General features: G+C 45.5%; 1 protein-coding gene across 5 annotated transcripts in view; it reads left to right on the forward strand.

The window, feature by feature from the left end:
• The window catches only part of tusc3 (tumor suppressor candidate 3), a 921,641-nt gene that overhangs the window by 436,244 nt on the left and 466,466 nt on the right, over positions 1 to 18,931 (forward strand). For all 5 annotated transcript variants that reach the window (XM_085970510.1, XM_085970520.1, XM_085970545.1 and 2 more), the window contains one exon: positions 5,834 to 5,923. In XM_085970510.1, coding sequence (XP_085826636.1) covers positions 5,834 to 5,923 — 90 coding nt within the window. The remainder of the gene's footprint in view (positions 1 to 5,833; positions 5,924 to 18,931) is intronic.

The following is an 18,931-nucleotide window of genomic DNA, read 5'->3' on the forward strand; positions in this document are numbered from 1 at the left end:
GATGTTGGAGGACACGGACACGGCAATTATGACCGCAGAACAAGTAAGGACATGGACCGGTAAAGATCCAGTACTGTCGAGAGTCCAAGAATATGTGATGAGGGGTTGGCCACAGCATCCGGAAGGGACTAATTTCACAGCTTACAGTGTCAGGAAGACAGAGCTGAGTGTGCAGGATGGTTGCGTGTTGTGGGGAGCACGAGTGATTATTCTACAGCCAGCACGACAGTCTATCCTAGGGCAACTACATCAGTGTCATCCTGGAGTTTCGCGTATGAAAGCCTTGGCAAGGAGTTACTTGTGGTGGCCAAAGCTAGATGAGGAGATAGAAAATCTAGTCAAGACATGCAGCACTTGTCAAGTACACAGGAAGGCACCAGCAGCGGCTCCTCTCCACCCCTGGGAGTGGCCGGATAAACCATGGAGAAGATTACATGTAGATTATGCAGGTCCATTCATGGGAAAGATGTTCCTCATAATCATTGATGCACATTCCAAATGGATGGATGTGTATCCTGTAAATTCTGCTTCATCAACTGTTACTATAGACTGCCTGCGTAGGCATTTTAGTAATCAAGGGCTACCGGAGATCGTAGTATGTGACAATGCCACATGTTTTGTGAGTACCGAAACAAAAGAGTTCATGAGAAACAATGGCATAGTGCACGTGACCTCAGCTCCATATCATCCGTCTTCAAATGGACTTGCGGAGAGAGCCGTACAAACATTTAAGGAGATGATGAAAAAAAGTGCGGAAGGGAGTTTGGTAACCAAGGTGTCACGAGTTCTGTTCAGCTGCAGAATAACAGCTCAATCTACCACAGGACATCGACTACGCTCCACTCTTGACCTGGTTCACCCAGATCTAAAAAGGAAGGTGGAAAACCGACAAATAAAACAAAAGGAGAACCATGACAGAAGGACAAAGAGCCGCAGTTTTGGAGAAGGAGATGCGGTCCTTACCAGGAATTTCAGTTATGGTCCAAAATGGATTCCTGGCATCATAGACTCAATACCGGTCCAGTATCATATACGGTCATGGTGGGAACTGGTCAGGTAGTACGCAGACATGTAGATCAGATACTGACCAGACAAGGGGAAATCGAACTGGAGGTTCCAGAGGAGATGTCGGAGGACAAGTTGGGCCTCAGTTATCCAAATGCATCGGTGGTACCACCACCACGAACAGAGCCAGTTCCACCTGGACCCCTTCGTCAAGAGGAAACCATCGTAGCAGAGTCAGATACTCTGAGTACTGCTCAGGAGCAGCAGGTGGCTCTACCACAACCAAGCAGGGACTTGACTGTAAGACGTTTACCAAGGACTCACAAGCCACCAGAGAGATTGATAATGACCTGCTAGATTCATTCAGTATGGACTATCGTTAAAGGAGTTTCCTTATGGGACTTTTTAAGAATGTTGTTAAGAAATTGATGTTCAACTTAAGAGGGGAGGGGTATAGTAATCTGGGATGTAATGTTTAAGTTATCCACCAGATGGAGCCAAATATTAAGGGATCACATTCACCAGTGTTTAAGGTAATGGGTCATGTACTCAATGTCCTGGTACACCAGTTATTAAGGTAATGTGGTATTGCATTATGGGTATGACTCAGAGGTGAAATCTCCATCTTGCCAGCCTATAAGAAATGTTTCTCTGCTACACCGGGTAATTAAACAGTTGGGTTTTGTTCCTAATAACTCGCTTCTCTCAGTTTCTGACCTTACCACTCGGATATCACAGGTGTTCACTATGGAGAAGGACGATGTAGGCATAGAAATCAGGCAGGAGGATTGTGATATACTTGAACAAATTAGTATTGAGAGGGAGGAGGTACTAGCGGTTTTAGTGGGCTTAAAAGTGGATAAATCCCCAGGCCCAGACAAGATGTATCCCAAGCTGCTGTGTGAGGCAACGGAGGAGATTGCAGGGGCTCTGACACAAATTTTCAGAACCTCTCTGGCTACAGGGGAGGTGCCAGAGGACTGGAGAACAGGTAATGTAGTATCATTATTTAAGAAGGGTAGTAGGGATAAACATGGGAATTACAGGCCAGTGAGCTGAACATCAGTGGTAGGGAAATTATTGGAAAAAATTCTGAGGGACAGAAATAGTCTCCACTTGGAGAGGCAAGGATTAATCAGTGATAGTCAGCATGGCTTTGTCAGGGGGAGATCATGTCTAACAAATTTGATTGAATTTTTCGAGGGGGTGACTAGGTGTGTGGATGAGGGTAGTGCAGTTGATGTAGTCTACATGGACTTCAGTAAGGCTTTTGCCAAAGTCCCGCATGGGAGACTGGTCAATAAGGTAAGAACCCATGGGATCCAGGGCAATTTGGCACATTGGATCCAAAATTGGCTTAGTGGCAGGAGGCAGAGGGTGATGGTCGAAGGGATCGGTGCTGGGTCCTTTGCTGTTTGTAGTGTACATTAATGATTTAGATATGAATGTAGGAGGTATGATCAGTAAGTTCGCAGATGACACGAAAATTGGTGTAGTGGTAAATAGCGAGGAGGGAAGCCTCAGGCTACAGGACGATATAGATGGGTTGGTCAGATGGGCAGAACAGTGGCAAATGGAATTTAACCCTGAAAAGTGTGAGGTGATGCATTTTGGGAGGACTAACAAGGCAAGGGAATACACAATGAATGGTAGGACCCTAGGCAGGACAGAGGATCAGAGGGGCCTTGGTGTGCATGTACATGGATCCCTGAAGGCAGCAGGACAGGTAGATAAGGTGGTTAAAAAGGCATATGGGATACTTGCCTTCATTAGCCAAGTCATAGAATATAAGAGCAGGGAGGTTATGATGGAGCTGTACAAAACGTGAGTTAGGCCACAGCTGGAATACTGTGTGCAGTTCTGGTCACCACACTATAGGAAGGATTTGATTGCATTGGAGAGGGTGCAGAGGAGATTCACCAGGATGTTACCTGGGCTGGAGCGCGTCAGCTATGAAGAGAGACTGGACAGGCTGGGGTTGTTTTCCTTCGAGCAAAGAAGGCTGAGGAGGGACCTGACTGAGGTGTACAAAATTATGACAGGCATAGATAGGGTAGATAGAAAGGAACTTTTCCCCTTAGTTGAGGGCTCAGTAACCAGGGGGCATAGTTTCAAGGTAAGGGGCAGGAGGTTTAGAGGGGATTTGAGGAAAACATTTTTCACCCAGAAGGTGGTTGGAATCTGGAACTCACTGCCTGAAAGGGTGGTAGAGGCAGGAACCTTCACAACATTCAAGAAGCATTTAGATGAGCACTTTAAACGCCATAGCATACAAGGCTACGGACCAAGTGCTGGAAAATTGGATTAGAACAGATAGGGCTTGATGGCCGGCGTAGACACGATGGGCTGAAGGGCCTCTTTCTGTGCTGTATAACTCTGTGATGAAGAGTGCATCCCAGAGCAAATGTCAAGACCAATGCCACTGAATTGACATATTTAGCAGAGTTGGGGGAAGCTCCCCTTATTTCCTTTTGAATAACTGGTGCCCCAGCCACTAAGGGTGCTTTAGGATATCCTCCTGCTCTCACTGGCTCCAATTTGCAGCATAATTTGCCAGTTCGAGGGGCGGGACAGTGAAAGAACTTCATGCCTCCAGCAGCTTTTTTTGTAAGAGGGCCATATTTAAATAATTTTATAATTGTTCTTAATTGTGGAACCGTTAATTTGGAGATTGCCCATGCGCTAAATATTCAACAACAGAAGTTTTTAGCTGACTGAGCAAAAGAAAACTGACAAGCATCTGCACAGGTGCACTTTAAAGTGTTTTTAAGGATTCTTATTCCTTGCATTTCCCTGATTATCGATTTAAAATGGACAAATCAGGCCAGCACAGGTTATCCATTATCAAGGCCTGTACTGTATAGGACTAATTTTCTGAGAAGCTGCTGAATACGCAGGTGTCATGTGTGGGTCGGGATATCAGGCCTCTGATCTCATGCTGCTTCTGCATTGTGTCCACTTTTTCTTTGGACAATTTTGAAATTTTCACATTGGACACACTGCAATCAAGTAAAACCCACAATATGGTCCTTGGCACTAAAAACTGGGAGTTTGAGGGAAAGGGTCTAGCTGGCTGAAATTACTTATTTAAAAGGGGAAGAGTTGACAAAGCCTATATATTTCTGATTTTTCTTTGCGCCATTTTGGTGAGGAGATAATGCTGTGTGCTAGCTTGGCACACGGTCTTGAGAATGTAGCTAATAGACAGTTACATTGGTGTCACATCTTCTGTGAAAGAGTATTAGTGATGTGCATGAAGATACTTGCACTTATCTTGGCACATCCTTTCCTGCCATTAAATGTATTTCTCATCTGCTCACAGGTCCATAAAACTGGAAGACTGCATTGACTTTTATGTCTGCATCCTCCCATGCCACCTATGCCTCTGCCTTCAGCCGGGGTGGCGGGGGGGAGTGGTGGGCACTCTCCTTCACTACCCCTCCTACAAGAGAAAGCTGTTTCCATCATTACACCAATATCCTGCCGTAGGAGCTGTTGCAGTGCCTGTCCTGGGACAACGTCCGGCTCACAGCCAAAGTCATCGAGTCGCTGAAAGTGGCACTGGGCCCTGACTCCACTAGGTGTATCAAGGAGGCTCAAGCACGTGGGGTGATCCCGTCCAAACTGACCCCCGTTCGGACGGAATTCCTCATCGGCGCCCGGCCCCGAAACCCCCTCTCGGGAACCGGCGCCTCACAACTTGAGCCATCTCCGGGAAATGCCCTCCATACCTTTTCATTCTACACGGAGGGGTTTCCTGTACGGGCTGCTCCTGCACACTCTCCACTTTGCCATCTTCGTCTGCTGTCCGGACATGCCTTGGCGCACCACCTTGCCGTCAGGCGGAGGCGGGGGCCCCCAATAGAGGGCTCGCTACGCAGGAGTCCTCCCTTTATCTGTTGGGAACTTGGCCTGGAGGGTGTTACACGGCGCAGTCCCGTGCAATAAAGTTTTAGGCATGTTCACAGACTCCCAGGCCGCCTGCCTTTTCTGCAGCCTGGAGGTGTCTGTTTTCCATGTATATATGGAGTGTGAGAGGTTGCAGCCCCTCTTCCATTATTTGAAGGGGCTGCTCCTTGATTTTTGGCTGCACTTCAGTCCCACGCTCCTGATCTTTGGTCACCCGGTGCAGAGGGGAGTGGGCAGATCGGAGGACCTCCTCATCGGACTGCTCCTGGGCATGGCCAAAGTGGCCATTAATTGATCCAGGCAGCGGGCGGTCGAGGGGTTCGTTTGGCCCGACTGCCTGCCTCTCTTCCACGGCCACGTTTGCGCCCGGGTGGCCCTGGAGATGGAGCACGCGGTGTCCGCCGGCACGCTCGAGGCCTTCCGCGCCCGGTGGGCGCCACGGGGACTGGAATGCATCATCACCCCGGCCAACACAATTTTAATTTAGTTTGTTAAGTTTCATTTAATGGTTTATTAGTTACAGTTTATTTGTTTTAGTGTGCACCAATCAAAAGAGCACACCAATATCTTCAACATTTGCTGCCGCTCCATCTTCAACCAGCTGCAGCATGCTCTTCTGCCTTTTAAGGGCAAGCATGTACCTTTAAGAACAGCTGATTCATGCAATATTTTGATTGGCAGCCAATCTGACTCCCTGCACATGGTTACCATGTGTCAGGAGGCAATTCCAATTGGGCGAGTGGTCTAAATTGGAAAATTGGGTCAGGCCAGCTTCTTACGCTGCTGGAACAGGCATTCACAGTGGCAGTTTTGCTGAGATTGGAAAATTGGGGCTTATAAATTGGGAAAATGAATGAGTATAATAAAAAGGACTATCAAAGTGGAAATTCATAATTGGTGCATACTTATTTTTCCACAGTGTGTGGTATTTGCCATGACTTCTGGACAAATGTGGAATCACATTCGAGGCCCCCCATATGCCCATAAGAACCCACAGAATGGACAAGTGGTAAGTGCTTTGCAATTAAAAAATAAAATGTGATAGAAGTGAATTCAGATTTTAACATAGTTGAGACTTAGGCGGTTTCTGTGTAATGATCTTGTTAAAAAAAAAAGGTTATTAGCTTTACATTTTGGAAATTGCATAGTCTCCTGTAACATTTCTTTGATATTTTTGGGATAAAGATATTGAACTGGTCTTATTGGGAATGTGTGTTGTGATACTTCATTGGCATATTCAACTTGACGATGGTGAAAAGAGTTCTAACGCATTGATATGCTAAACTTTAGCTCCACCACTATTCACTTCTATATGGTTGATTTAGATTGCTGGACTTACGTTGAGCAGAAACTTAAGTCTTGCCTAAAAGACGAGCTTATATTCAATAGTAGCAGTTAGTGCAGCATTAGCAGGTTTTGTACTGTGAAGATTACCACCACTCACCCCACTCCCTCTTCCCTCAGGTAATGTCTGTCAGCACATAATTTTAGCAGCTGTCTGAGGCTGGAGCTTGGAAAGTGATGTGTGGCACAGCTTTTTAAAAAATGGAAATTCATTGGTTGTGGAGGTTTGTGTCCGACATAAATGCTGGTGCATGTGTGTTGCAAGTGGGTTTCACAGCATTGTATTTGTGGCATGACTGACATTCACATAATTATTTATGGTACATTTGGAGGCTAACGCATTGAAAAAAATAAATGTTGAGTGGGTACTTCTAGAAAGCCTAAAACACTGAGCGCAAATCATTGGGCTGGACCTCTCGCGCAGCCGGCTCACCGGCTTTTCAATAGGACAAACCGCACATGATTTTGATTTGGCCGTGCAGCCCCTTAAAGGGGCCTTGCACCCAAAAAAAAATTAATGGTAACATTGGCCCCAGACGGTTCAATCTTTATTGATAGGTATAACCTCTCAGACCTCTCAGTTCTGTTATCATTCTAGTAAATCTTTTTGCACCTTCTCCAGTGCCTCTATATCCTTTTCACAATATGGAGACCAGAACTGTTCACAATACACCAAGTGTGGTCTAACCAAGGTTCTATGCAAGTATAACATAAATTCTCTGCTTTTCAATTCTATACCCCAAGAAATAAACCCCAGGGCTTTGTATGGTTTTTTTTATGGCCTTATTAACCTGCATCACAACTTTTAGTGATTTGATATTTTAAATATGAAAATAAAATAGTTGTAAAGACTTCACTATAACTTTAAAATGGACAGGTTAATGGTTTTCTTTTCCATCCTTGTTTTCAAATCCCTTCATGGCCTCGCCCCTCCCTATCTGTAACTTTCTCCAGCCCTACAAGCCTTCGAGATCTCTGCGCTCTTCCAATTCTGGCCTCTTAAGCAGCTCCGATTTTTATCGCTCCACCATTGGCAGCTGTGCATTCAGCTGCCTGGGCTCTAAGCTCTGAAATTTCCTCCCTAAACCTCTCCGCCTCTCTACCTCTCTCTCCTCCTTAAGATTCTCCTGAAAATCTACCTTTTTGACCAAGCTTTTGGTCATCTGTCCTGATATTGCCTTCTATGGCTCGGTGTCAAAAGCGTTTTTATTGATACTGCTCTTGTTGAGTGCCTTGGGATGCTTTGCTACACTAAATGTGCTCTATAAACGCAAGTTGTTGTTATTGTTTCCTGAGATATCAATATTATTCACATGGGTTAAGCATTCACATATTATCACTATCAGAAATTTCTAGCTTTTATCATTCTTTTGATTCTGTCAATATTATTTATTTTCTTGTACTGGAAATCAAAATGATTACACACTACGATAATTAATTAAAAGTTAAAGAGACAAAAATGTGATTTAAAAAAAGTCAGGGAGTGTTGTATTTTGTGTCCTTAGGTGAATCTAACTGAAAGCATCCAGTCTTGTAGTCTATTTAATTATTAATTATTAACATCATTCTTCTATTTTCCTTGTTGATTGCAGTAATGCAGATGGGACAGGTTCGCTCCCATGGGGGTGGGGGCAGTGGTATTCTACTTCTCTGCATCTGGCATATACCAGGAGTGCATTAAACTTCCCCTGAAGACTACATTTGATCTTGACTCCCCATGTGCAATGCAATGAGAGCATGATTAGTTAAAAAATATATATATTATACACGAGTTAATCTCCTGTGGATTTGCACACTTTGAGTCAAAAGCAAGTCCAGTATTCAGGTCAAGCAGGTTAGAACGCAGTGGAATATATTTTTCCAGTTGAGGGAGGGGGTCAGGGATGGTGGAGGAAGCAGATGGGAGGCAGAGGAAGAGAAGGAGAGGGAGTAAGTTACTGCTCACGAGGGGAGGCAGGAATAGTTTCAAATTTTTTCTAAACTGATAACAAAAGCAAAATACTGCAGATGCTGGAAATCTGAAATAAAAACAGAAAATGCTAGAAATACTCAGCAGATCAGGCAGCATCTGTAGAGAGAGAAACAGAGTTAACATTTCAGGTCGATGACCCTTCATCAGAACTGGAAAAAGCTGGAGATGGAACAGGTTTTTAAGCAAGTGCAGGGGCAGGGAAAGGGGGGAGGGGAGGAAAGAACAAAAGGGAAGGATCTGTGATAGGATGGAAGGCAGGAGAGATTAAGAGACAAAAGTGATGATGGTGCAAGGCAAAAGGAGATGGTAATAGGACAAGTTAAGAAACAAAAGATGGCTCTAGATGAAGTGTAAATGGCGAGGGCAGAATGAAAGACAGCTGCCATGTGAGAGAGAAAGAAAAAAATGGAAAAAAAAGATTGGGGCCAAGGTTATGGTCTGAAATTGTTGAACTCTATGTTGAGCCCAGAAGGCTGTAAGGTGCCTAATCGAAAGATGAGGTGCTGTTCCTTGAGCTTATGCTGAGCTTCAGTGGAACAGTGTAAGAGGCCGAGGATGGTGAGGTCTGAGTGGGAGTGGAGCGGAGATTTAAAGTGACAGGCGACCGGAAGCTCGTGGTCACCCTTACAGACTGAATGGCGGTGTTCCGCAAAGCGGTCACCCAATCTGCGTTTGGTCTCCCCAATGTAGAGGAGACCGTATCGTGAGCAGCGACTACAGTATATTAAATTGCAAGAAGTACAAGTAAATCGCTGTTTCACCTGGAAGGAGTGTTTGGGGCCCTGGACAGTGGGAAGGGAGGAGGTAAAAGGGCATGTGTTGCATCTCCTGCGCTTGCACGGGAATGAGCCGGGCGAAGGAGAAGGTGTGCTGGGGGTGATAGAGGAGTGGACCAGGCTGTTGTGGAGGGAGCTGTCCCTTCGGAATGCTGAAAGGGGAAGTGAGTGGAAGATGCGTTTGGTGGTGGGATCACGCTGGAGGTAGTGGAAATGGCGGAGGATGATCCATTGAATGTGGAGGCTGGTGGGGTGAAAGGTGAGGACAAGGGGAACCCTATTGTGGTTCTGGGAGGGAGGGGAAGCGGTGAGAGCAGAAGTACTGGAAATAGAACGGACATGGTCAAGGGCTGTGTCAACCACAGTAGAGGGGTGTCTTCGGTTGAGGAAAAAGGAAGACATGTCGGAAGCACTAGTATGGAAGGTGGCATCGTCAGAACAGATGCGGCGGAGACAAAGAAACTGGGAGAAGCGGGGTGGGAGGAAGTGACTACACTTCCCAGGTATCTGTGGGAGTCAATGGGCTTGTAGTGAATGTTTGTCAATAGTCTATCCCCAGAGATGGAGACAGAGAAGTCGAGGAAGGGAAGGGAAGAGTCGGAGATGGACCATGTGACCATAGACTTTTTATTTGTTCTAAACTGATTTTGGGGGGTTTGAGCTGTAAGTTTCAGCTCAGTGGGGGTTAAGGATTTGATCTTCTGTTTGTCTTCACTGGTGGTGTTGGGAGTGGGTGGCAGGACTACTTTGTCCTCAGTAGAGGACGGGGAAGGCCAGGCTTTACCTTAGTCGAGGATTTGGATTAATTTCTGCTAAGGGAAAGAGATGGATGGTTAGTAGCTGCATTTCTGTTCAAAGACTCATAGAATGGTTACAGCACAGAAGGAGGCCATTCGGCCCGTCGAGCCCAGGCAAGAGCACTTCAGCTAGTCCCAGTCCCCAGCCCTTTCCCCGTAGCCCTGCAATTTTTTTTCCTTCAGGTACTTATCTAATTCCCTTTTGAAAGCCACTATTGAACCTGCCTCCACCACCCTTTCAGGCACTGCATTCCACATCCTAACCACTCGCTGCTTAAAAAAGTTTTTCCTCATGTTGCTTTTGGTTCTTTTGCCAATCACCTTAAATCTGTATCCTCTGGTTCTCAACCCTTCCACCAACGGGAACAGTCTCTCTCTATCTACTCTGTCTAGACCCCTCGTGATTTTGAACACCTTTATCAAAGTTCCTCTTAACCTTCTTTGCTCTAAGGAGAACAACCGCAGCGTATCTAGTCTATCCACGTAACTGAAGTCCCTCATCCCTGGAACCATTCTTGTAAATCTTTCAGCACCCTCTCTAAGGCCTTCCCATTGTTCCTAAAGTACAGTGCCCAGAATTGGACACAATACTCCAGTTGAGGCTGAACCAGTGTTTTATAAAGGTTCATCGTAACTTCCTTGCTTTTGTACTATATGCCTCTATTTATGAAGCCCAGTATCCCATATGCTTTATTAACTGTTTTCTCAACCTGCCCTGCCACCTTCAATGATTTGTGTGCATATACCCCCAGGCCTTTCTGTTCATGCACCCCCTTTAGAATTGTACCCTTTCGTTTATATTGTCTCTCCTCGTTCTTCCTACGAAAATGTATCACTTCGCACTTTTCTGCGTTAAATTTCATCTGCCATGTGTCCGCCCATTCCACTAGCCTGGCTATGCCCTCTTGAAGTCCATCTCTATCCTCCTCACTGCTCACTATACTTCCAAATTTTGTGTCATCTGCAAATTTCAAAATTGTGCCCTGTACACCCAAGTCTAAGTCATTAATATATATCAAGAAAACCAGTGGTGCTAGTACTGACACCTCGGGAATGCCACTGTATATCTTCCTCCAGTCCAAAAAACAACCGTTCACCACTACTCTCTGTTTCCTGTCACTCAGTCAATTTCGTATCCATGCTGCCTCTGTCCCTTTTATTTCATGGGCTTCAACTTTGCTGGCAAGCCTATTATGTACCAGTTTATCACTTTCTTTTTTATTTGTTTTTGGGCTGTGGGCATCGCTGGCAAAGCCAGCATTTATTGCCCATCCCTAATTGCCCTTGAGAAGCTGGTGGCTAGCTGCCTTTTTGAACCGCTGCAGTCCGCGTGGTGAAGGTACTCCCACAGTGCTGTTAGATATGGAATTTCAGGATTTTGACCCAGTGACGATGAAGAATCGGCGATACATTTCTAAGTCAGGGTGGTGTGTGACTTGGAGGGGAACTTGGAGGTGGTGGTGTTCCCATGCGCCTGCTGCCCTTGTCCTTCTAGATGGAAGAGGTTGCGGGTTTGGGAGGTGCTGCCCAAGAAGCCTTGGTGAGTTGCTGCAGTGCATCTTGTAGATGGTACACACTGCAGCCACAGTACGCCAGTGGTGGAGGGAGTGAATGTTTAAGATGGTGGATGGAGTGCCAATCAAACAGGCTGCTTTGTCCTGGATGGTGTCGAGCTTCTTGAGTGTTGTTGGAGCTGCACTCATCCAGGCAAGTGGAGAGTATTCCATCACACTCCTTACATGTGCCTTGTAGATGGTGGAAAGGCTTTGGGGAGTCAGGAGGTGAGACACTCACCGCAGAATACCTAGCCTGTGACCTGCTCTTGTTGCCACAGTATTTATGTGGCTGGTCCATATAAGTTTTTGGTCAATGGTGTCCCCCAGGGTGTTGACGGTGGGGAATTCAGCGATGGTAATGCCGTTGAATGTCAAGGGGAAGTAGTTAGACTCTCGCTTGTTGGAGATAGCCATTGCCTGGCACTTCTGTGGCGTGAATGTTACCTGCCACTTATCAGTCCAAGCCTGAATGTCGTCCAGGTCTTGTTGCATGCAGGCATGGACTGCTTCACTATCTGAGGAGTTGTGAAGGGCGCTGAACACTGTGCAGTCATCAGCGAACATCCCCATTTCTGACCTTATGTTGGAGGAACGGTCATTGATGAAGCAGCTGAAGATGGTTGGGCCTAGGACACTGCCCTGAGGAATTCCTGCAGCAATGTCCTGGGGCTGTGAGGATTGACCTTCAATCACCACAACCATCTTCCTTTGTGCTAGGTATGACTCCAGCCAGTGGAGCGTTTTCCCCCCAATTCCCATTGACTAGTTTTACTAGGGCTCCTTGATGTCACACTCGGTCAAATGCTGCCGTGATGTCAAGGGATGTCATTCTCACCTCACCTCTGGAATTCAGCTGCTTTGTCCATGTTCAGGCTAAGGCTGTAATGAGGTCGGGAGCCGAGTGATCTTGGCGGAACCCAAACTGGGCATCAGTGAGCAGGCTATTGGTGAGTAAGTGCCATTTGATAGCACTGTCGATGACACCTTCCATCACTTTGCTGATGATTGAGAGTGGACTGTGGGATGGTAATTGGCCGGGTTGGATTTGTCCTGCTTTTTGTGGACACGACATACCTGGGCAGTTTTCCATACTGTCTGATAGATGCCAGTGTTGTAGCTGTACTGGAACAGCTTGGCTAGATGTATGGCTAGTTCTGGAGCACATGTCTTCAGCATGATAACCGGGATGTTGTCGGGGCCCATAGCCTTTGCTGTATCCAGTGCGCTCAGCCGTTTCTTGATATCACATGGAGTGAATCGAATTGGCTGAAGACTGGCTGCTGTGATGGAGACCTCAGGAATAGGCCGATATGGATCATCCACTTGGCACTTCTGGTGAAGATGGTTGCAAACGCTTCAGCCTTGTCTTTTGCACTCACATGCTGGGCTCCACCATCATTGAGGATGGGAATATTCATGGAGCCTCCTCCTCTCGTTAGTTGTTTAATGGTCCACCACCATTCACGACTGGTTGTGGCAGGACTGCAGAGCTTTGATCTGATCCGTTGATTGTGAGATCACTTAGCCTTGTCTATAGCATGCTGCTTCCGCTTTTTAACAAGCATGTAGTCCGGTGTTGCAGCTTCCCTAGGTTATCACCTCATTTTTAGGTACACCTGGTGCTGCTCCTGGCATGCTGTTCTGCACTCCTTATTGAACCAAGTTTGGTCCCCTGGCTTGATGGTAATTGTAGAGTGAGGGATATGCCGTGCCATGAGGTTACAGATTGTGGTGGAATACAATTCTGCTGCTGCTGATGGCCCACAGCACCTCATGGATGCCCAGTTTTGAGCTGCTAACTGTTCTGAATCTATCCCATTTAGCACGGTGGTAGTGCCACACAACACAATGGAGGGTGTCCTCAGTGTGAAGACAGGACTTCGTCTCCACAGTGACTGTGCGGTGGTCACTGCTACTAATACTGTCATGGACAGATGCATCTGCGACAGGTAGGTTGGCGAGGTCAAGTAGGTTTTACCCTTGTGTTGGTTCTCTCACCACCTGTCGCAGGCCCAGACTAGCAGCTATGTCTTTCAGGACTCGGCCAGCTTGGTCAGTAGTGGTGCTACCAAGCCACTCTTGGTGATGCACATTGATGCCCCCCCACCCAGAGTACATTCTGTGCCCTTGCTACTCTCAGTGCTTCTTCCAAGTTGGGTTCAACATAGAGGAGTACTGATTCATCAGCTGAGGGAGGGCAGTAGGTGGTAATCAGCAGGAGGTTTCCTTGCCCATGCTTGACCATAAGCCATGAGACTTCATGTGGTCCGCAGTCAATGTTCTGGACTCCCAAGGCCACTCGTTCCCGACTGTATACCATTGTGCCACCACCCCTGGTGGGTCTGTCCTGCCAGTGGGACAGGACATACCCAGGGATAGTGATGGAAGAGTTTGGGACATTGGCTGAAAGGTATGATGCTGTGAGTACTGTGAATATGACTATGTCAGGCTGTTGCTTAACTAGTCTGTGGGACAGCTCTCCCAATTTTGGCACAAGTCCCTAGATGTTGGTGAGGAGGACTTTGCAAGCCCAACTGGGCTGGGTGTACCATTTCTGTGTCTGTAGCCGGTGCCGAGGTGGATGCTGGGTGGTCCGTCTGGCTTCATTCTTATGTTTCGTAGTGGTTTGTTACAACTGAGTGGCTTGCTAGGCCATTTCAGAGGGCACTTAAGAGTCAACCACATTGCTGTGGGTTTGGAGTCACATATAGGCCAGACCAGGTAAGGAAGGCAGATTTCCTTCCCTAAAGGACATTAGTGAACCAAATGGGTTTTTATGACAATCCGATAGTTTTATGGTCACCATTGCTGATACTAGCTTTTTATGCCTTTTGGAAGTCCATGTACACCACATCAACCGCATTGCCCTCATCAACCCTCTCTGTTATTTCATCAAAAAACTCAATCAAGTTAGTTAAACACGATTTGCCTTTAACAAATCCATGCTGGCTTTCTTTAATTAATCCACACTTGTCCAAGTGACTTTTAATTTTGTCCCAGATTATTGTTTCTAAAAACTTCCCTGCTACCAATGAACAAGGGTGTAACATTTGCAATTCTCCAGTCCTCTGGGCACTATCCCCTTATCCAAGGAGAATTGGAAGATTATGGCCAGTACCTCCGCAATTTCCACCTTTACTTCCCTCAGCATCCTAGGATGCATCCCATCCGGTCCTGGTGACTTATCTACTTTAAGTACAGCCAGCCTTTCTAAATAATTCTTCATTAAGATGGAGAATGAAGTAGTTGACTCAGAGACTATGGTCCTGAATTTAAATAAAGGAAACTACGATGGTCTGAGGTGCGAGTTGGGTAGGATTGATTGGGGAATGTCACTCAAACGGTTGACGGTGGATAGGCAATGGCAAACATTCAAAGACCGCATGGATGAACTACAGAATTTGTTCATCCCAGTTTGGCATAAAAATAAAACAAAAAAGGTGACTCAGCCGTGGCTAACAAGTGAAATTAGGGATAGCGTAAGATCCAAGGAGAGGACATATAAATTGGCCAGAAAAAGCAGTAAACCTGAGGATTGGGAGCAGTTTAGGATTCAACAAAGGAGGACAATGGGATTAATTAAGAAGGGGCAAATAGAATATGAGAGTAAGCTTGCAGGTAACATAAAAACTGACCGTAAAAGCTTTTATAGATATGTGAAGAGAAAAAGATTGGTGAAGTCAAGCGTAGGTCCCTTGCAGTCAGAATCAGGGGAATTTATAATGGGGAACAAAGAAATGGCAGACCAATTAAATACATATGTTGGTTCTGTCTTCACAAAGGAGGACACAAATAACATCCCAGAGATGTCGGGGAACATAGGGTCTGATGAAAGGGAGGAACTGAAAGAAATCAGTATTTGTCGAGAAATGGTGTTAGGGAAATTGATGGGATTGAAGGCCGATAAATCCCCAGGGCCTGATAATCTACATCCTAGGGCACTTAAGGAAGTGGCCCTAGAAATAGTAGATGCATTGCTGATCATCTTCCAACATTCGATGGAATCTGGAACAGTACCCATGGATTGGAGGGTAGCTAATGTTACCCCACTATTCAAAAAAGGTGGTAGAGAGAAAACGGGGAATTACAGACCGGTAAGCCTGACATCGGTAGTGGGGAAAATGCTAGAGTCCATTATAAAAGATGTAATAGCAGAGCACTTGGAAAACAGTGACAGGATCGGACAAAGTCAACATGGATTTACAAAAGGTAAATCGTGCTTGACTAATCTACTGGAATATTTTGAGGATGTAACTGGTAAAATAGATAAGGGAGAACCAGTGGATGTGGTGTATTTGGACTCTCAGAAGGCTTTCGATAAGGTCCCGCATAATAGATTAGCGTGTAAAGTTCAGGCACATGGGATTGGGGGCAAGGTATTGACTTGGATAGAGAACTGGTTGGCAAATAGAAAGCAAAGAGTTGGAATAAACGGGTCTTTTTCCGAGTGGCAGGCAGTGACTAGTGGGTCACAGGGATCGGTCCTTGGACCCCAACTATTCGCAATATATATTAATGATCTGGACAAGGGAACTAGATGTAATATCTCCAAATTTGCAGACAACACAAAGCTGGGTGGGCGTGTGTGCTGTGAGGAGGATGCCGAGAAACTCCAGGATGATTTGGACAGGTTGGGTGATTGGGCAGAAGCATGGGAGATGCAATATAACGTGGATAAATGTGAGGCTATCCACTTTGGTGGCAAAAACAAGAAGGCAGGTTATTATCTGAATGGCAATAGATTGGGAGAAGGGGAAGTGCAACGAGACCTGGATGTCCTTGTGCACCAGTCGCTGAAGGTAAGCATGCAGGTGCAGCAGGCAATTAAGAAGGCAAATGGTATGTTGGCCTTTGTAGCGAGAAGGTTTGAGTACAGGAACAAGGATGACTTGCTCCAGTTGTACAGGGCCTTGGTGAGACCACATCTTGAGTATTGTGTGCAGTTTTGGTCGCCTTATCTGAGGAAGGATGTTCTTGCCATGGAAGGAGTTCAGCAAAGATTCACCAGGCTGATACCTGGGATGGCAGGAATGACGTATGAGGAGAGATTGTGTCGATTGGGCTTGTACTCGCTGTAGTTTAGAAGAATGAGAGGGGATCTCATTGAAACTTATAAAATTCTGACAGGGCTGGACAGGCTAGATGCAGGAAGGATGTTCCCGATGGTCGGGAAGTCCAGAACCAGGGGTCACAGTCTAAAGATAAGGGGTAAGCCATTTAGGACAGAAATTAGGAGGAATTTCTTCACCCAGAGAGTGGTGAACCTGTGGAATTCTCTACCACAGAAGGCAGTAGAGGCCAATTCATTAAATATATTCAAGAAGGAGTTGGATATATTTCTTAAGGCTAAAGGGATCCAGGGGTATGGGGAGAAAGCAGGGACAGGGTACTGAATTTGGATGATCAGCCATGATCTCATTGAATGGCAGAGCATTGGCTACTCCTGCTCCTATTTCCTATGTTTCTATGTTTCTAGTAACTCATCTTTATCAATTTTTATCCCATCCGGTATCTCAACTACCTCTTCTTTCACTATGACTGTGGCAGTATCTTCTTCCTTGGTGAAGACAGATGCAAAGTGTTATGTTCATTAATAAATAGACATTCTTATTATGAACACAGCTAGCTTTTGCTAGTTACTTTATTGAGCACATGTGGACTAGGTACTGTATCTGTAGAGGCTTCCATCCTGACTGCTGCCTTGTGGGTAGCCTAGTGCCTCATGGGTAATGTAGTCTTAATATATCTATAGCTGGGTAGTGTAGTTTTATACATACAGCTATATACAGCTCTACACAGCTCTACGGCTCCACCTAGTGTCCACTATAGAATGACATGTTATTGATCATTACATCCCCCTTTCTTTGAGGTTTAACAAAATCAATATCAATCAACTTTCAAGAAAACAATAAAGATGATATCAGTAACACTTTTGTTAGTGCTCTGTAAACATAAACATTTTCAAAACAGTCAACACATTTTCAAAGCTTTACATTGTACTCAAAGATTAAGTCTTATCAGGCTTTTTTACTTCACGTGTGGATCTTCTCAACACGGGTAAGTCTGATGTGTCTTCATGAGATTGTTCTGGCGGTGAATGACAAGATGCAGTTGCAGCATTGTCATCAATCTGCTCTTGTATAGATCGAGGTCTCCTTGCGATCTTTGCTTGGAGAGGGTTTCAGTGTTTCCTTCAGTTATTGATCATTACACAAAGTGCTCATTTAGCACCTCAGCCAGGCCCTCTGCTATCCATGCATCAGTCGCCATCTTCATCCCTAATCGGTCCCATCCCTCCTCTTACTACCTGTTTACTATTTATATGCCTATAGGAGACTTTTGGATTCCCTTTTAGGTTTGCTGCCAATCTATTCCCATACTCTCTCTTTGCACCTCATTTCCTTTTTCACTTCCCCTCTGAACTTACTATATTAAACCTGGTTCTCAATTGTATTTTCAACCTGAAATCTATTATATGCCCACTTTTTCTGCCTCATCTTACTCTCTATCTCTTTCTTCATCCGGGGAACTCTGGCATTGGTTGTCCTACCTTTCCCTCTTGTGGGAATGTTCCTCGACTGCACCTGAACCAGCTCCTCTTTAAAGGCAGCCCATTGTTCCATTACTGTTTTGCCTGCCAATCTTTGATTCCAATTTACCCGGGCCAGATCCATTTCAACCCTCTGTAAATGGCCTTCCTCCAATTAAGTATTTTTGCTCTAGGTTGCTCCCTGTACTTTTCCACAGCTAATCTAAACCTTATGATACTGTGATCACTGTTCCCTAAATGTTCCCCTACCGACAGTTGCTCTACTTGACCCACCTCATTCCCCAGAACCAGATCCAGCAATGCCTCCTTCTTCGTTGGGCTGGAAACGTACTGATCAAGAAAGTTCTCCTGAAAACATTTCAGAAATTCTTCCCTCTCTCTGCCCTTTACACTATTACTATTCCTGTCTATATTAGGGTAGTTGAAATCCCCCATTATCACTACTCTATAGTTCTTGCACCTCTCTGTAATTTCTCTGCAAATTTGCTCCTCTATATCCTTCCCACTAGTTGGTGGCCTATAGAATACACCTAGTAATGTAATGACACCTCTGTTGTTTCTTAACTCTAACCAAATAGATTCTGTCCTTGACCCCTCCAGGACATCCTCTCTCTCCAGCACTGTAATATTCTCCTTAACCAATACTGCCACCCCACCTTCTTTCTTTCCTTCCTTATCTTTCCTGAACACCTATATCCAGGAATATTTAGTACCCAATCCTGCCCTTTTTTGAGCCAGGTTTCCGTTATCGCCACAACATCATATTCCCATGTGGCTATTTGCGCCTGCAGCTCACCAACCTTATTTACCACACTTCATGCATTCACACACATGCACTGTAAACTTATCTTAGACCTTTTTGTATTCTCTTAGCCTGACCCCACCTAATACTGTACTATTTCTTACTCTACTGCTATCTGTCTCTCCCAATCCTTTGTGCACCTTGTTTCTCCTTGTTCAGTGAGGAGGAAGGAGGTTTGCTGGTGTCAAGTCTATTTGGGGAAATTGCAGGGCTTCTGTCC

The sequence above is a fragment of the Somniosus microcephalus genome, chromosome 2 (genome assembly GCF_052327205.1).
Source record: "Somniosus microcephalus isolate GS21.2 chromosome 2, FLI_Smic_1.0, whole genome shotgun sequence".
In the NCBI taxonomy this organism is placed as follows: domain Eukaryota; kingdom Metazoa; phylum Chordata; class Chondrichthyes; order Squaliformes; family Somniosidae; genus Somniosus; species Somniosus microcephalus.